Raw genomic sequence first — 18,954 nt, 5'->3', positions numbered from 1 at the left:
TGAGCTAACTGTGGCCCAGATACATATTTTTGAAAATAAACCTGGCAGCTTTGGTTCACGCATACCACTGTAAATTATGAATCCAACGTTGCCAGGTATTTATTCTCGGTATTCATACTGATTTTTGTCCTCTACACCGCGATACAGATATGTCTTCCCAAAATACCGATAATTCAAGGATCGTACAGATAAATACCGATTTTTGGTCTCGGCTTGGATAGGCATGAGAAAAGGTTGTCCTGAGACCTTTTTTTTCTTACCTAATAAGCTTTGGTGACATTTTTCTGGTACTTATGTAGCAGAGATTCTGATACCAATATGGCACAGATAGATTTTTGCGTCGGATACTGATTTTTGGAAAAATTACCTGGCAACGCTGTATATATCCAGAATAAACGTTGCAATGGAAACAAAATTGTTTATAGTGATCATCCGGTAATGAAATGAAGTTCATTATAAAATTTCAGTGCATTTCATTTATTTGTAATGCATGTCTGCTGCTAAGTGTTAATGCGTTTGGTGTTGATGATAATGGATACATTCTGTACTGTCCTTGCATGGGTAAGTGAAGAAAATAAATTGTGCCTGTTAATTTGATCATAGAAGGCAGATGATTTTCGTTGATTTTGAAATCCCTATGAGAAAACCTGTTTTAATCCACCTAGTGGTGTCATGATGTCTTTCTCATGTATAATACTGTGGTATTCTATTCAAAAATTTTCTCTTCGATTTAACAAAAAACAAGGGATTGCTGTGCATTAAATAGTATAACGTACAGAATGAAACAGTGTTTTGTTCGCGTAGGTCATCGTTAAGAAAACTAGAGTGACTATAGGTTAGATTTTTTACGGTTTTTGTTTTGCCGAGAGTAAGAATTTGTGAAAATCGATCAAACCATCGCTGAGAAAAGTGAGTGAAATCCCTTTTGGAATATATGACCACTATTTACGGTACTTCCGGACCCGGTCTCCGGTCCGGATTGCCAGAATAGCCGGAATCAGTTTGTTTAGTTGCCTACTAATAATGACTATTGATTTGTATAGTTTTGAGACCAGTTTATAAATTTTTTTACGTGTTTTGTTTCGCAGGCTTAAGTGAGAGCAGGAGTTTTGAGACCAGTTTATAAATTTTTTTACGTGTTTTGTTTCGCAGGCTTGAGTGACTATGTACAATATTGAACACACTTTACCCTATAACTCCGGAACCGGAAGTGAGATCCGGATGAAATTCAGGAATTTCGTATGAGACCGTGAAGCCTTTCATTTGAATCTATTTTCGATTGCGAATAACGGTTTTAAGTCCAGTTTAGATTTTTTACGGTTTTTGTTTTGCCGAGAGTAAGAATTTGTGAAAATCGACCAAACCATCGCTGAAAAAAGTAAGTGAAATCCATTTTGGAATATATGACCACTATTTACGGTACTTCCGGAACCGGAGACCGGGAACCAGGATAGCCGGAATCGGTTTGTTTAGTTGCCTACTGATAATGACTATCGATTTGTGTAGTTTTGAGACCAGTTTAAAATTTTTTTTACGTGTTTTGTTTCGCCGGTTTAAGTGACGGTGTACAATATTGAACACACTTTACACTATAACTCCGGAATCGGAAGTCGAATCCGCATGAATTTCAGGAATTCCATATGGGACATTTCATTCGAATCTAAGTTTGTGGAAATGGGTTAAACCATCGCTGAGAAAAGTGAGTGAGATCCATTTTGGAATATATGACCATTATTTCCGGAGCCGAAAACCGAGAACTAGGATAGCCGGAATCGGTTTGTTTAGTTGCCTACTGATAATGACTATCGATTTGTGTAGTTTTGAGACCAGTTTAAAAATTTTTTTACGTGTTTTGTTTCGCCGGTTTAAGTGACGGTGTACAATATTGAACACACTTTACACTATAACTCCGGAATCGGAAGTCGAATCCGCATGAATTTCAGGAATTCCAAATGGGACCGTAAGACCTTTCATTCGAATCTAAGTTTGTGGAAATGTGTTAAACCATCGCTGAGCAAAGTGAGTGAGATCCATTTTGGAATATATGACCATTATTTCCGGAGCCGAAAACCGAGAACTAGGATAGTCGGAATCGGTTTGTTTAGTTGCCTACTGATAATGGCTATCGATTTGTGTAGTTTTGAGACCAGTTTAGAAATTTTTTTATGTGTTTTGTTTCGCCGGCTTAAGTGACGGTGTACAATATTGATCACACTTTACCCTATTACTCCAGAACCGGAAGTTGGATCCGGATGAAACTCAGGAGTTCCGTTTGGAACCGTTTATTTGAATCCAAGTTTGTCAAAATCATTTCAACCATCTCCGTGAAAACCTAGTGAGCATTCGAAAGACGTTTGTCTAATGAATGAAACCACTAAAAAATTTTCATGTTCAAATTGCGATGGAAATTATAAATTCAATTATTTGAAATGTCCTGTCAGGGAAAAAAATTTAAACGCTCGTTCGCTTCGATAACAAATCAAATCAACGACCTTAAATTTACAGATCATACCTGAAAATAGAAATACCTTACAAATGCCACGCCTAGTTCTTCTAAGGCACTTATTTCTTCGAATTTTAAACAAAAAACAGGTACGCTTTCCAATTCGTCTTCTAACGAAAACAATTTATTGACAGGTAGATCGACCACGTCATCATCTTCTAATCTTCTAATTCTAATCTAAGATCAACTTTTTCAAATGATCCTCCGAATGAATTCGACTTCATCACTTTTTGAAGCATTTCAAAGTGGATGGCAATTTGCAAATAATATTATAATGAATTTAAAATTTAACAGTGATGTTAAATAATTATTTGAATATTTTAAATTGAAATGCTCGATCTTTAAAATCGAGTGAAGATGAATTTTATAATTTTCTCAAAGTTCACAAAATGCATATTGCCATTGTAACAGAAACATTTCTTAAACCAAACGTCAAATTGAAAAGCAATCCACATTTTGTAGTTCATCGTTTTGACAGGTTTACTAGAATGGCTGGTGGGGTTGCCATTTTTGTCCAACGGCAAATTAAACATTTTACCTTTTTTCAATACTAAAGTTATTGAAAGCTTGGGAATCGAAGTTGAATGTGATATGGGACTTAATTGCAAAGCATGTCCAATGGAATTGTAAGCAAAATAACAGTAATGGTAAAATACTTCATAATCAACTCTCTGCTGGTTACTTTACAGTTCTTCATCCCAGTAATCCGACTTGCTTATCTTCTGTGAAAAATCCTTCTACAATTGATCTGGTTCTAACAGATCAAAGTCACATTTGTAGTGAACCGTTTACACATGCTGACTTTGACTCAGATCATCTTCCTGTAACATTCAGACTTTCCAACGAAGCTATAATTAATCCAATTAGTTATATATTCAACTATCATAGAGCCCATTGGTTGGATTACAGATCTTACATTGAAAATCATGTGGATCACGAAATTATTTTAGAAAATTATGCGGACATCGACACAGCAATAAATAATTTGAATCATTACATTATCGAAGCTAGAAATCTCTCAGTTCCCAAAGATCAAACTAAATAAAATTCTCCTATCATCGATGACAATCTTCAACTGCTCATTCGGTTGAAGAATGTTCGTCGACGACAATATCAACGTTCTCGTGATCCTACTATGAAAAACCTGTTTTAATTCACCTAGTGGTGTAATGATGCATTTCGCATGTATAAAATTGTAGTATTCTATTCAAAATTTTTCTCTTTGATTTTTGAAAGAAACCAAGGAGTTGCTTGTGCATTTACTAGTATAACATACAGAATGAAACAGTGCTTTGCTCGCGTAGGTCATCCTTACGAAAACGAAATGGGTTCACTATTATATGCACTTCCGGCACCGGAACCCGAGAACCAGTATAATCGAAGTCGGTTCGTGCGGTTCGACTTCCATTTGTTTCCTATTCATTTGATCAAAATGATTCAAAATTATTTAACTGATCGTACTCTTCAGGTCATCAGAATAGTAAATCTGAATTGTTACCCGTAGGAGCAGGTGTTCCGCAGAGTTCGAGCGTAGCTCCAATCTTGTATTTTATTTTCACTTCTGATCTTCCAAATCTACCCGTTGGTTGTCAGAAATCGCTATTCTGTGACAAATCTGTTAGCCACAAGTAGAAATCTAAGAGTGATCTGCAGACGCATACAAGGAAGCTTAAATATTTTCAGTGATTATCTGTCAAAATGGAAAATTAAACCAAATGCTGCAAAAACACAGTTAATCATCTTTCCTCATAAGCCAAGAGCTTCTTTTCTTAAGCCAAACAATAATCACATTCTCAAATTGAATGGTTTGGAATTGACGTGGTCTGATCAAGCAAAATACTTAGGTTTAACGTATGACAAAAAACTCACAAGGATCACATTGAATGAATCCATGCAAAGTGTATTGGTTAATTTAAATGTGTATATCCTCTTATAAACAGAAATTCTAAGCTTTGTCTACAAAACAAATTATTAATTTATAAACAAATTTTCAGACCAGCCATCCTTTATGCAGTACCAATTTGGTCAAGTTGTTGTTCCACCAAGAAGAAAAAAGAAAAAGCTTCAAAGGATTCAGAATATAATTCTCACAAATATAGAACTATTAGATGTAATGTCACACAATATTATAAGCAAATTCCGACAAAAATCGATACAATCTTCAATTGAATCGATTCCCTCTCTGTATTAGTTAGTAAGTTAGTATATAAGTTCATTTTCCCATTACAAGTAGGTTTACAATTTTCCCTACACAAAAATCACAGAATTGTGGAAGCAAATGATGTCTTCATGGTAATAACCAAATCATGTATATAATAAAGCTGAAAAGCCACCACTGGCTGAACACCCAATTTAAATCTTGATAATTTAGTTTTAACTCATATTCCAATAAATAGTTATTTAAAAAAAAACATTTGCTGTTCGTCACACAGGTCCCGGGTAGGCGGTTCAACGCATAGGACGCTGGTCTCACAAGCCAGTTGTCGTATGTTCGAGCCCCGACCTGGAAGGATTCTTAGTGTCAGTAGGATCCATAGTACTAGCCATGCAATGATTCTGTACACTAAGAATCGGCTGCGAAGTCTGTTGAAACAGAAAGGCCAAATTCCACCAAAGGAATGTAATGCCAAGACTTTGCTTTGCTTTCTCTCTCTCTCTCTCTCTCTCTCTCTCTCTCTCTCTCTCTCTCTCTCTCTCTCTCTCTCTCTCTCTCTCTCTCTCTCTCTCTCTCTCTCTCTCTCTCTCCTCTCTCTCTCTCTCTCTCTCTCTCTCTCTCTCTCTCATCTCTCTCTCTCTCTCTCTCTCTCTCTCTCTCTCTCTCTCTCTCTCTCTCTTCTGTGTGTGTGTGTGTGTGTGTGTGTGTGTGTGTGTGTGTGTGTGTGTGTGTGTGTGTGTGTGTGTGTGTGTGTGTGTGTGTGTGTGTGTGTCTGTGTTTGTGTCTGTGTCTGTGTCTTTTTTTTCCTCCCAACCTCCCTCAGCAGAGAAAACCGATTGGAAAAACTCTGCTACATCTATGTGCCTCGATCCCCCTGGTACCACTGATGCGACTGCTTCAAGGGGGGGCAATGTGCTCCTGCACTCTTCTATTGCTGTGCTCATGCACTTTTGGTCGCTTCTAATCCGTGCTCATGCACTTAACATATCTTATTGCGCAAACTCTTCAAGCGATCCCAGCTTGCAGCCGATCGTCGATCATCACACAGAGATGCTTCAGCTGTCGCTTCGATGCTATTGCGTGTTCTCCGACGGAGATTTCCACTCGCTGCACTGCCTTGCAGTTGCTCACCAATAGCATCTCCGTTTTGTGGTGGGCTATCTTCAGCCTTCCAGCTGGCGCTATTGAACGCGTTCTTGACGTCAATTGTGATTAAGGCGCAGTACCGGTTTCCTCTCCTCTTCTGTTTGGACGCCTTCTCGGCCCTCTCTAGCAGAGATGGCATTTCACCAGAGTGATAAACGCTAGAGTCAGATTTCTGCCACACCGAGGATGAAAAAAACGAAGCACCGCACAAAGAGGAAAGCGCACTTCTTCTCAGTGTCGAATAGACAGCATTTGAGTGTGTGCTTGTGGTTAAAGCAGCTGGCGCGAGTGAAACACATTCTCTTCGCACGAATCGCTCACACGCGCTCTCGTCTAAATACACCCAAGTGACCACTGGCGCGTAATTGTGAGCGAACACTTCTGTGAACTTCAATTAATAGAGAGTAGATCTGGCCTTGCTATGAAAAATTTGCAAGGAAACCGATAATTTTACGATAAATTGTTTTATTTTGCTGATTTTGCGTGTCCACGCTTCATCTACGAAAACCATACAGCAGAGTGCTCACCGGCGTGTACACCTCTGTGAAAGTATCTGCATCCACCTCAGAGAATTTATTAGCTAATGCTCTAGCACTTTGGTGCGATTCAGTGGAAGAGGTAAAAGGAAATAAACAAACGCACTCATGATGCGTGCACACTTACACAACAGTGGTGTATAAATGTGAAAGAGAAGAGCTCTCGTTGAAGTTGTCAGTGCGAGGGGAGAAATTTTGCTTGCTCTTCGTCACACAGAGGAGATAGACATCTCTGCTCTCTAGGATCGTCCGGAGAGCATCGACTTTTCCTTCTGAAATCCGAACTGCAGCCGTGACAGTCCACTCTCTCCTTCTATAAACGGCTCCACCCTGTTAAGGATGACCTTCTTCAGCAGCTTCCCAAGTGTGTCCAGTAGGCATATCGGTCTAGACGATGCTGGATCTCCCGGCGGTTTTCCTGGCTTTGGCAGTAAAACCAGTTTTTGTACCTTCCAAATGTCTGGGAAGTGGCCTTCTTCCAAACATTTCTGCATCGCCGACCTGACCATATCGGGGTAGGCCAGGACCGCCGATTTCAACGCCACGTTGGGGATCCCGTCCGGACCCGGAGCTTTGTTCACTTTCAGTTTTTTCGCCACTGCTTCTAACTCGGCATTGGAGACCTGCCGAGCTTCCGCACTACCTTCGTCTTCCTCACCATACGGTGTTGGTGGCCACGTCGTTGGGTCGTGCTTCGGAAAGAGACCCTCCACGATTATCTTCAGCTTATCTGGGCACATTTCGGCTGGCGTCGCTGAACCTTTGATCTTCGCCATCACGACTCGTTACGCGTTACCCCAGAGGTTTGCGTCGGCTTCTCTGCATAGCTCCTTGTGGCAGTTCGACTTGCTCACGATTATCTCCTTTTCAAATGCGGCTCTGGCCTCCTGGAACGCCAACTTCCGCTTCTCCCTATCCGGGAAGATTCTTGTCCTCTGGTAGCGTCTTCTGGCTCTTAAGCAGGCAGCACGGAGGGTGCCGAGTGTCTCGTTCCACCAATGTGCAGGACGCCGTCTGTACCTTGGCTCCCGTTTTCGTGGCATTGTAGTGTCGCATACCCTTGTAATCACTCTTGTCAGCTCTACCGCATCCATGTCTGGAGTGTCGCTGTTCGCACGGAGTGCTTCGACGAAGAGGTCCTTGTCGAAGGCCTTCGTCTTCCACTTTCGTTCGCATGTTCTGTTTCCCTGTATGGCCGTGGGGTTCCGTTAGCCAACGCTGTAGCAGACCGCCTGGTGATCACTATGGGTGTACTCTTCGCTTACTCTCCAGTTCATGCTGCGCGCCAGCGATGGGCTGCAGAAGGTAATGTCGATAATCGACTCTCGCCCGTCTTTCCTGAATGTGCTAACGGTGCCAGCGTTGCACAGTTGTACCTCCAACTTCGCTAGCGCTTCCAGCAGGCTGTAACCTCTAGCGTTGGTTAGCCTGCTAACCAACTCCACGGCCCACGCATTGAAGTTTCCACCGATCAGTACTGGCCTGCGTCCAACCAGCTTGTCGGTTAACTCCTCCAGCATCCGATCGAATTTCTCCGCTGTCCACCGTGGGGGTGCGAAGCAGCCGCATACGAAGATGCCGTTGATTTTGTCGATGACGAAACCTTCGTACGTGCTTGCAACCACCTCCTGAATAGGAAATCTTCCAGTCACATGTATAGTAGTCGTTCTCGTACTATCTGTCACCCAGTTGTTGTTACCGAGAGGAACTTGATACGGCTCTGCAATAATCGCAACGTCGCACTTTGCTTCTGTTGTTAACTGCCTCAACAGTTGCTGTGCGGTGTCGCAATGATTCAGGTTTATCTGCATTATCTCCATTAACTGTTGACCTGCGATCGCCTTCTTATATGCAGGGCACTTGTATCCACCCGTCGAGTGGGCGTTTCCTTCTTCCGTAGTGCAGAGCATGCACTTTGGCGCCTGCGAGCAGTCCTTCGTGTCTGTGTGTGTGTGTGTGTGTGTGTGTGTGTGTGTGTGTGTGTGTGTGTGTGTGTGTGTGTGTGTGTGTGTGTGTGTGTGTGTGTGTGTGTGTGTGTGTGTGTGTGTGTGTGTGTGTGTGTGTGTGTGTGTGTGTGTGTGTGTGTGTGTGTGTGTGTGTGTGTGTGTGTGTGTGTGTGTGTGTGTGTGTGTGTGTGTGTGTGTGTGTGTGTGTGTCTGTTTGTGTGTATCTGTGTGTGTGTGTGTGTGTGTGTGTGTGTGTGTGTGTGTGTGTGTGTGTGTGTGTGTGTGTGTGTGTGTGTGTGTGTATGTCATACAAAGTTCCTAACTTTCATTTGGAACCGACTTCCGCTTTCGAAACTACAGGGTGATATGCACAAAAATCTGAAAATAATGTTACTCACTTTTCTCGGAGATGGAAGTTCTAAAGAATCTTGTCCCGGAGATAGAGTGCTCAGTATGAAAATGTCAGGAATATTTTTTTCATAAGCTATCTCTTCCTATTGGCTAGTGATTTTCTCTAGTTTGCAGACCATGAGACTCTGTAACCAAATAAACCAGTGATAGTCCCATAAATGATTTGCTGAATTTTCCAAAATTCAAATCATCATAGGGAATCGTGAATAAATGTGTAGGTCATATTAGTGCATGGTTGAATGAACCAAATGTCACTATGCCGATATCTAGCTTTCGGTTCCGGGATTACCGGCAATAATAATCAAATATGATAAAATGTAGCTCACTTCACTTTCTCACATATGATTGAATAGATTTTCACTAACTTAAATTCAAATGTAGTGTATCAATGTAGTAGTATTATGCAACATAAATCATCAAAACTATTTTTTAAACTTTTTTAAATTGTAGTATTTCGGGGAATTTCTGCTGTAATATACAGGAGAAAATGAAAATGAGAAAGGCAGAGATGGCTGAATCGATTTTCACAAACTTAGATTCAAATGAAAGGTCTTGAGGTCCCATACACCCATCATTACACCACTAGAGGAAACAGGTTTTTGCCTTTCTCATATAGAAAGGTTATGCAATCACTGTGAAAATCGACTTTTGAACCGAGGCCCGGAGGGCCGAGTGTCATATACCATTCGACTCAGTTCGTCGAGTACGCAAAATGTCTGTGTGTGTGTATGTGTGTGTGTGTGTGTGTGTGTGTGTGTGTGTGTGTGTGTGTGTGTGTGTGTGTGTGTGTGTGTGTGTGTGTGTATGTGCGTATGTGTGTATGTAACGTTTTTTGCACTAACTTTTCTCGGAGATGGCTGAACCGATTTTCACAAACTTAGATTCAAATGAAAGGTGTTGAGGTCCCATACAAAATTCCTGAATATTATTTGGATCCGACTTCCGGTTCGAGAGTTATGGGGTAAAATGTGCAAAAAAAAAAGAAAATATGTGTTTTAGCTTTTCTCATAGATGGCGCGACCGATTTTCACAAACTTAGGTTCAAATGAAAGGTTCTGTGGTCCCATGCGTTATTCCTGAATTTCATGAGGATCCGACTTCCGGATCCGGAAATATAGGGTAAAGTGTGTTAAAAATTGTACACCATCACTGAAAATGGGGAAAAACCTTAAACAAATTCTAAATCGACCTCAAATCTTTTCCAATTTGATGGTTTTTATCAGTAGACGGTCAAACAAACCGATTTCGGTTATTCTTTTAAGAATCGAAGAAATTTTTTTTTTGCCTTTCTCATATAGAAAAGGTTATGCAATCACTGTGAAAACCGACGTTTGAACCGAGGCCGGGAAGGCCGAGTGTCATATACCATTCGACTCAGTTCGTCGAGTACGCAAAATGTCTGTGTGTGTATGTGTGTGTATGTGCGTATGTGTGTATGTAACGTTTTTTGCACTAACTTTATGGGGTAAAATGTGCAAAAAAATGAAAATATGTGTTCTAACTTTTCTCACAGATGGCGCGACCGATTTTCTCAAACTTAGGTTCAAATGAAAGGTCCTGTGGTCCCATACGTAATTCCTGAATTTCATCAGGATCCGACTTCCAGATCCGGAAATATAGGGCAAAGTGTGTTAAAAATTTTATACCATCACTGAAAAGAGCGAAAAACCGTAAAAAGTTTTCTAAATCGACCTCAAATCTTTTCCAATTGATAGTTTTTATCAGTAGACGGTCAAACAAATCTATTTCGATTATTCTTTAAGAAATTTTTTTTTGCCAATATAAATTGTGTTGTAATTTGATCAGTTGCATATTTTATGTCGTATATACGTGAAAGTGATGGCATTGTAAGAGAGCACATATCCACTGGGTGAAGCCAATCGAGCACACACATTTTCTCAATAATGATTGATTATATTATGTTGTATTATGTTATATTATATTTTATTATATTGTATTGTATTATATTGTATTGTATTGTGTTATATTATGTTACATTGTTTTATGTTAATATAAAACATTTATCATGGGGACGTAATGGGAGGGAGCATCAGGGCATCGGTCGAATTTATGACTGGACGAGGAATTGTGGATAGCCATCCCAAGTCATTTGAAGGAAACTTGTTTTTCTTATGAAAGTTTGAAATGAGTCTGACGCGCCCTTCTTAAACAAACCATAAGGCGGGTTGAAGCATGTTTAGCGATATGCTTCATCCTTGCACTGGATATTATGGTTGGAAGAGCATCTTTTATTCCCGCGGAATACGAGTAAGTGACTCTGCTTACATATCCGCCCAACTCTTTTTGTTCGCTTTCGGTAACAGCTATAGTAAGAAGGTTGCATGAGTAATATCGGGGCTACTGTAAGTCTACCCGTATCTACTGACAACTTCTTGAACTGATGGTGGCTTCACTTCGCATCACATTTTGTTAAACATTATGGCTGGATTTTGGGTTATATTTTTATATGATATGGCTACAGATAGGCAGGCATATCATTTGATTTGATTTTCTATCACTTGTCGGTATGCTAATACGTATGTATGTTTGTCTGTATGAATAGTAGACCCGATTTTGATTTCCGAATATACTTGACAATAAACAGAGTGTATCCTGTACTTACAGGTCGGTTTGGCAACCAAGCTGAACACTTTTTAGGAGCGTTAGGATTCGCACATGGTTTAAATCGGACACTTGTAATACCACCATGGGTAGAGTACCGGAAGGGAGAGGCAAAATCGATTCAAGTTCCGTTCGATGATTACTTTCAAGTAACACCCTTGCTAGATTATCACAAAGTAATGACCATGGGGAGTTTTATGATAAATTTGGCACCATCGCTGTGGCCTCCCAAAAATCGAATCTCCTTCTGTTACATGGAACGAATGGGTTTAGGAGGTAACTCGGATGGCGGTTGCAATGCCAAGAGCGGCAATCCATTTGGACCGTTTTGGGATACATTCAACATTGATTTTGTGGGTTCTGAGTTTTTCGGACCCAAGTTGAACTATGACGTGTATCATCATGACATGGCAAATAAATGGAATCAAAAATACCCTGCAAATGTATGGCCTGTGATCGCTTTCACAGGTGCCCCGGCTAGTTTTCCTATTCAAAGCGAAAACCGCGAATTGCATAAATATTTAAAATGGTCGATCAATATTGAGAACGCTGCACTCGATTTTATAAGAAATTCATTACCCAAAGGTGCTTTCATGGGAATTCATCTGCGCAACGGAATAGATTGGGTGCGAGCTTGTGATCACGTCAGAGAAAGTTCCAACCTGTTCTCTTCTCCACAATGTCTAGGATACCGCAACGAGAAAGGATCACTTACGTTAGACATGTGTTTACCATCGAAAGAAATTATTATTCGTCAGATTAAGCGGCAAATCAAGAAACACAAAGAATCCCATAATAACAATGAAATCAAATCAATCTTTGTTGCTTCCGATGGAAATCACATGATTAATGATTTGAGTGAAGCTCTGAAGCGGATGAACATCGTCGTAGTAAAACTATTTAACAATAATCCACATCTAGATTTGGCGATCCTAGGAATGTCCAACCACTTCATCGGCAATTGTGTATCATCGTTCACGGCTTTTGTGAAGAGAGAGCGAGACGCTAAAGGTTTTCCATCGACGTTCTGGGCTTTCCCAGAAGAGAAACATGTACAGAAAATATCAAAAGATAACCTTTTGTTCGCTCATGAAGAACTGTAAGTAGATGAGAGGAGATGAGCGATGAGATATTCATCGGTTTACTTTGCGTGATCGTTCCGCAATCGTTTCCTTGTTCGTCCTTTACAAATATGTTTTTTTAATTGAAACTTTACAGTTATTGCGTATGCGAACTGCATGATTATGTATGCTTAAGAGCTTCCCAATGTTGGAATGTAACTAGATTTCCTTTGAGCGCATACTTAATCATATCTTTTAGATGTTTAGTATTTTTGTAAGTGTTCTGTCTGGCAATAAATGCGCGATAATTCTGAAATTAAAAGATTTGCATGAGTTTTTTTAATAGGTTGCAAAATTGGCAACAATGTTCTTCTATACAAATAACTTTAAGTATACACGATTCTGAATGTATCGCAAGATTTGTTTTTAAAATTAACTATCTGTATTTGCTATTATTCTAAATAAGATTGTAAATCTTTTCATTAGATGTAAAAAAAAGATTCAATTAAAAAGATACATTCGGCAACCAACTTTATCAACTGATTCCTCGAATTAGCAAAAAAAAAATGTAAGGCGAGTTATTTCTGAACATTTTTTACTGTATTGTTACTAATAAAAAGTTTTAAAAGTTTTTCTATTTTTTAATGTAGGAACAAAACGAAAACTAGCCAAGCAATCAATTTTAATAAAATATTAAGAAAATTAAATGCTCATACACATACTATAATAGGTTTAATCTTCCATTTTTGTGCGTTTCAATTATTCCGAATATCATGAGCTGTAGGTAAAAATATCACAGATAGATGGTGTCGATTGTTTTTTAGAGATCGTTTAGTTCATTTTTATAGTAAAACAACATTACTCTACTAGTGATGAGCAGTTTTAAGAATAATAATAATAAAACGTTCTTATTTTTCTAATGAAGAAAGGATATGCATTCATTGAGAAAACCGGTTTTGAAACAAGACCCGGAGTGTCGAGTGTCATATACCATTCGAATCAGTACGTCGAGATTACAAAATGTATTTGTAAGTATACGCAAATAATATGCACTTGATTTTACCGGTGATAGTTGAACCAATATTTACAAACCTAGATTCATATAGAAGGTTTTACTTTCCTATAGAATGCTATATAATTCTATCCGGATCCGATTTTTAGTTTAGAAATTGCCGGATGATATGTGTAGAAAATTGCATAAAATTTGCCCTCAATTGCCGGATGATATTGTAAAAATTGCAAAAAATTTGCCCTCAATTTTTTCAGAAATGGCTGAACCGATTTCAACAAACTTAGTTTCAATTTAGTCTTGATACGACTTCCGGTTCGGAATAACAGGGAGGTAAGTAAAAAAGGCGGGTGGGTAATTTCAGAGACATAACTGGATGTCGCGAATACGAAAAAACTGGCACGCTCCTATTACTTTTCCGAATATCAGTTAGTTGATTGATTGTATGAATTGTGCAAGCTTTGAGCGATGCACCTACATTAAAGTACAGATTAGTTACATTAAACAGCTACTATTCTACAACTATATATTCCAAACTTGAAACAATTCCTTTTCAATTTGCTGTAGTTTATTTTTATTGAAGCTGTGAAGTTCGAAGATATCAGATTCTTCTCGAAATTTCAGTACGAGACAATTGCAATGGCCTGGTCTGAAATGTATTGACGATCTTCGGTATGCAAGAGTAATTTTAATAATAATAATGATAATAATAATAATAATAATAATAATACAGATTAATCTGTATATACATATATATACATATATATATATATATATATATATATATATATATATATATATATATATATATATATATATATATATATATATATATATATATATATATATATATATATATAAATATATATATATATATATATATATATATATATATATATATATATATATATATATATATATATATATATATATATATATATATATATATATATATATATATATATATATATATATATATATATATGTGTGTGTGTGTGTGTGTGCAAGGATGGCTTTTATCGTATCAAAGAACGTTCACTGGCAACTCTTCAACGATTGAATCAGTGCCATCAAGGAGAAACGGAAATCATCGCAACAACAAAAACCTGGCATGGCTCATTTAACATAGAATCGACACCAGTGCGAGAGTGAATTTCTCTCGATGACATTTCTGAGAATCAAAGGTTAGCACGCTGCTGTGGGGATCCTCTCTGAAGCAACAAACGGTCGCTTATTCTCGTTTCGCGACCCGATTCTATACAGGCAGTTGACAATTATTTTACTATTGCCGCTTATTCTAACTATATGCATATAACCTTTCTATAAGTTGTGTCTATGAAAATGTCTGTGAATGCTCTACACAAGGGTTTTGAAATATTGCAACCTAGTATGAGAATCATCAAGTTTAATCATCGATTCGATTTTCTGCGATAATTGTCAACTTGCGATTCTCTCTTGAGAGATTCCACACAGCAACGATCATTATTAGATTGTAAATTTTTTTAAGGGCCTGAAATACTCAGAGTATGAAGTGGAGCGAAGAAATGTAGCAAAATTCTCTCATGGTTCATGCATTGAGAGACTCGAGTTCTTGTAGCATCTTCTACCGGATTGAAAATGTTGTATACAATATAGATAGCAATATAGCAGCTTCTGTCAAATTTTCGGCAATCACCAACACTGTGTGTGTGTGTATAAATAAAATACAGATTAACCTGTATATATGGCAACCCTATTTCGCATGGCAAATTTTCACACGACCTCATACTAGTATAAAGATGTGTTCAACATCATCACTTTCGCTTTCGCATTGCCGTTCGTAATTGAATGTGTTAGTGACGGTGCAAATTATTTTAAGTTCCAACTTGATGAATCTTTTGGTCAGAAATATTGAGATCTGAGATGGTTCTCGTGTGTGTATTGTTTCGGTAACAGTTGCTCTGAAAATGGTAGGAAAGCGACAAAATTCAACTAGTTCTTTAGAATGATCTTTAGCACTGAATGAACCTTGCTGTACTTTTTGACTGCCTTTCTAGCGCTTTTCGGAGTCATCGTGCTGACGGTGTCTCGTGCGTTCAGAGTAGCTGCTTTAATTTAAATGGCGCTATTTCTCACATCACATTTCATTTTATACCTGCTACTGGCAGCGGTGTACGGGACAAATTAGACAGGTTTTTCAATAGTGTACTATTGAAAAACTTCAATGTTGTTGCAATACACGTTCAAGTTGAAAAATTTCGAATCTATTGGTAGTTAGATCATATAAATCCTTCTACAGCTCTCTGAGCTATAAGCATTCGAAATACTAAAAAGGCAAACTAGCGTCATGGGTTTTCTTCTTTTATACTCGTTGATACCAAACATTTAAGAAAAGTTTAATTTTGAATTATCTAAGATTATGTCACACAACTGAAAATGTTACCATAAAATTGTGATCATATTGCCGACGGCATGCAGCAAAAAATTATGTTGATACGTTGGATACAACAAGAGATATTCACGATCAAAAACTTATCGCTATCTCAGGGGGTAAATTTTGATAAGGTGCCCCATAGTAAAGTATGTCGTATTCACAACAAAAGGAAGAAAATAGTCACACACGTTTCTCAGTGATGGCTGAACCGATTTTCACAAACTTAGTTTCAAATGAAAGGTCTTATGCCTTAATACAAATTTCCTGAATTTCATTCGGATCCAACTCCCGGTTTCGGAATTACAAGGAAATACGTGCAAACTTATTCAAAAATTCACACTCGATTTTCTCGGAAATTTCTTAACTGATTTTCACAAACCAAGAAGCAAATAAAAGGCCTTGGAATTCTTTAAAAAGTCCCCGAAAAGTTAATACCGATTTTTATGAATCATGATTCAAATTAAAGCTCTTATTGTCTTTAAATATACTGTGCAATTTCATCCTGATCCAACTTCCGGTTTTGAAATTACAGGGCGGTGAATGTCAAAACATTCAAATCGTAATGCGGCTTTGCTCCGTTCGCAGCGTGCTTTGTTCAATTTCGTATAGCGTGTTGCCACATTAAAATTTATATATTTAGGGTAAAAAAATGTAATTTTTTTATTCTTTTGTCCAATTTGTTTCTTGTTTGTATTCTTAGAAGATCATGATAACAATGCTTTTCTATGAAAGTACACTTATTGGCTTTCTCATATAGAAAGTTTATGCAATCTCTTGAAAAATTGACTTGTGAGAATTGACCCAGAGTGCTAAGTGTTCTATATCATTCCTGACAGTTCATCAAGCTGAGCAATGTATGTGTCTGCGCGTGGGTGTGTGAGTATGTGTCAAATAATGTCACTATATGTCAAATAAAAAATCTCATAGTCTCATAGGTTGTTATTGAATTTCACACCGGCAGTTAGAGCGACGATGCAAAAAAGGGTAGAATTCTTCTATATTTGGTTTAAAACTGATTCAATTTGTAGGCTATATTAGTTACTTACTAAACGAATCGACTTCGGCTATACTTATTCCAAGTTCCCGGTTCCAGAAGTACCGGAAATAGTGGTCAGAAAGTTTAAAATAAACTCGATTTTCTTAGAGATGATTTGATCGATTTTTACAAACAGGTTCAAATAAAAGTTCCTATAATCTCATAGGTTGCTGTTTAATTTCATCCGCTTCCGACTTCTGGTTCCAGAACTATAGTTTAATCATTTAGTGTGACGATGCAAAATAAAGAAAAATTCTTATTAACTTGACATAACTGTTTACAAATTGAAAATGTTATGTTAGTTTAAACCAAAAAAAGTTTTTTTTATTTTACTCAAGATTGAAAAAGAATTCTTCACAGAATCTTCTAGTGATATGTTTTAAAATATAAGTAATATGAGAAAGGCATCATTACACCACTAGGTGGATTAAGAAAGGTTTTTCAAATAAATTTCAATTCATTAACGTTTTTGCTTTTCTCATATAGAAAGGCTACCATATACCATTCAACTAAGCTTGATGAACTGAGCAAATGTCTCTGTGTGTGTGCGCGCGCGCGTGTGTGTGTGTATGCCTGTAACAAAAATATGTACTCACTTTTCTCGGAGATGGCTGAACCGATTTTCACAAACTAAGATTTAAATAAAAGGTCTTATGGTACCATAGCCTGGTCTTGTAGTTTCCTAAAAATCTTTAGAACATTTTATCCAGATCCAACTTCCGGTTCCGGAACTAAAGCGTAATAAGTGGAAAATTACCAATTTCGTTAGTATTTTCACAAACGATTGTCAACAACGGGTACAAATCCCATAAAACTGTCTGATAAATTCTTCTAGTTTGCAGAGCTTGTTAGTTTGTGGGCATAAAAGCTTTATTCGTCACTACTGGTCCCCCCTTTTCCTGTTCCGGAACAACCGAAAGTGGTACAGAAAATATAAAAAAGAAGTCACTTCGATTTCTCTGCGATGTTTGAACCAATTTTCACATATCTTGATTTGAATTGTAGCTCATATAATCTTTAAAGCTACTGTGAAATTTCATCAAGATCTGACCTCCGGTTCCGCAGTTACAGGACGATGAGTGTCAAAGTTTACATGTCGCCATATAGAATGACAATATGTACCACACCGAAAGAAGAAGAAAGCACAAATCAAACTTTGCGTGCATTGTTCTATTTTGTAAACGCTATGAAAAAATCGAAACGGTTACGGATGTCTGCTACTAGTGTGTAATATTGGTAAAAGACGGTGCTGCGGCTGATAAAAATTATAGCTATGTTATTTTATGATCAGTACAACCGAAAGAATAAACGAATGTAAATGAATTAAAATTTATTTGAAAAAATATGAAATTTTCGCAACCGGTAATGCAATAATACCGTGTTGGTGAAGTAATGATGTCTATTATAATAAAAGTAATAATTCTACTACATGTTTTATGCTGCTGATTCATCCTGTTTAGCTTGACTTACATATGCAGAACTAACAGAAGCGCAGATTCGCTTTGTTTGTAAGATTTTATTTAATTGATTTAATCGAAATTGAGCATGAGATGGTAAGTCTAGGTTTAACTATGTTCAAAACTGTTCCAATTTGCAGGTCATATTTGTTGCTGGCAAACGAACTAACTTTGGATTCCGGTCATCCGAATCCTATTTCGGAAGTATTGGAAAGAGTGATAAAACATTGCAAAAAAAGATCTTACTGACTGTTTTTTAAGATGGCCAAATCGATTTTCACAAACTTATAGATTCAAAGGAAAAGTCTTATAGTTTCATACGGAATTCCTTAATTGGTTGTGGATACTGATTTCGGTTCCAGAACTATAGGATAAACAGGATTTGTAGAGTTTGTCAGATTAGGTCCGAAAAAACTTTCCTATTTCTATTCAATGAACAAATTTTTTGGCGAATTACACAGTAATATTTTTGATGTTATGAGAAATATTAGAAAGGCATCATTACACCACTAGGAGGATTAAAACAGGTTTTTTATTCTTTTGGTCTCACTTATCATAAATAGCTCAAGTTTTTAGTTTTAGCACACTCCAGTACCAGACATCCGTAACCGTTTCGATTTTTTCAAAGCGTGTACGAAATTGGACAAATCACGCATCGT

The 18,954-nt window shown here is 37.8% G+C and overlaps 1 protein-coding gene across 2 annotated transcripts in view; it reads left to right on the top strand.

The window, feature by feature from the left end:
- The first annotated feature begins 157 nt into the window (after positions 1-157).
- Positions 158-18,954, top strand: part of LOC131435977 (GDP-fucose protein O-fucosyltransferase 1) — a 137,406-nt gene continuing 118,609 nt past the window's right edge. The window contains exons 1-2 of one of the 2 annotated variants that reach the window (XM_058604304.1): positions 158-561; positions 11,323-13,105. In XM_058604304.1, the coding sequence (XP_058460287.1) occupies positions 444-561; positions 11,323-12,422 (1,218 nt within the window). In that variant the 5' untranslated portion in view covers positions 158-443 and the 3' untranslated portion in view covers positions 12,423-13,105. Of the gene's footprint in view, positions 562-11,322; positions 13,106-18,954 lie in introns of those variants that run through there. The other variant, XM_058604300.1, reaches the window with a different exon arrangement.

The sequence above is a fragment of the Malaya genurostris genome, chromosome 3, assembly GCF_030247185.1.
Source record: "Malaya genurostris strain Urasoe2022 chromosome 3, Malgen_1.1, whole genome shotgun sequence".
NCBI classification, from domain to species: Eukaryota; Metazoa; Arthropoda; class Insecta; order Diptera; family Culicidae; genus Malaya; species Malaya genurostris.
The sequence above is the reverse complement of the archived record's forward strand: the minus strand, read 5'-3'. Positions and strand labels throughout refer to the sequence as shown.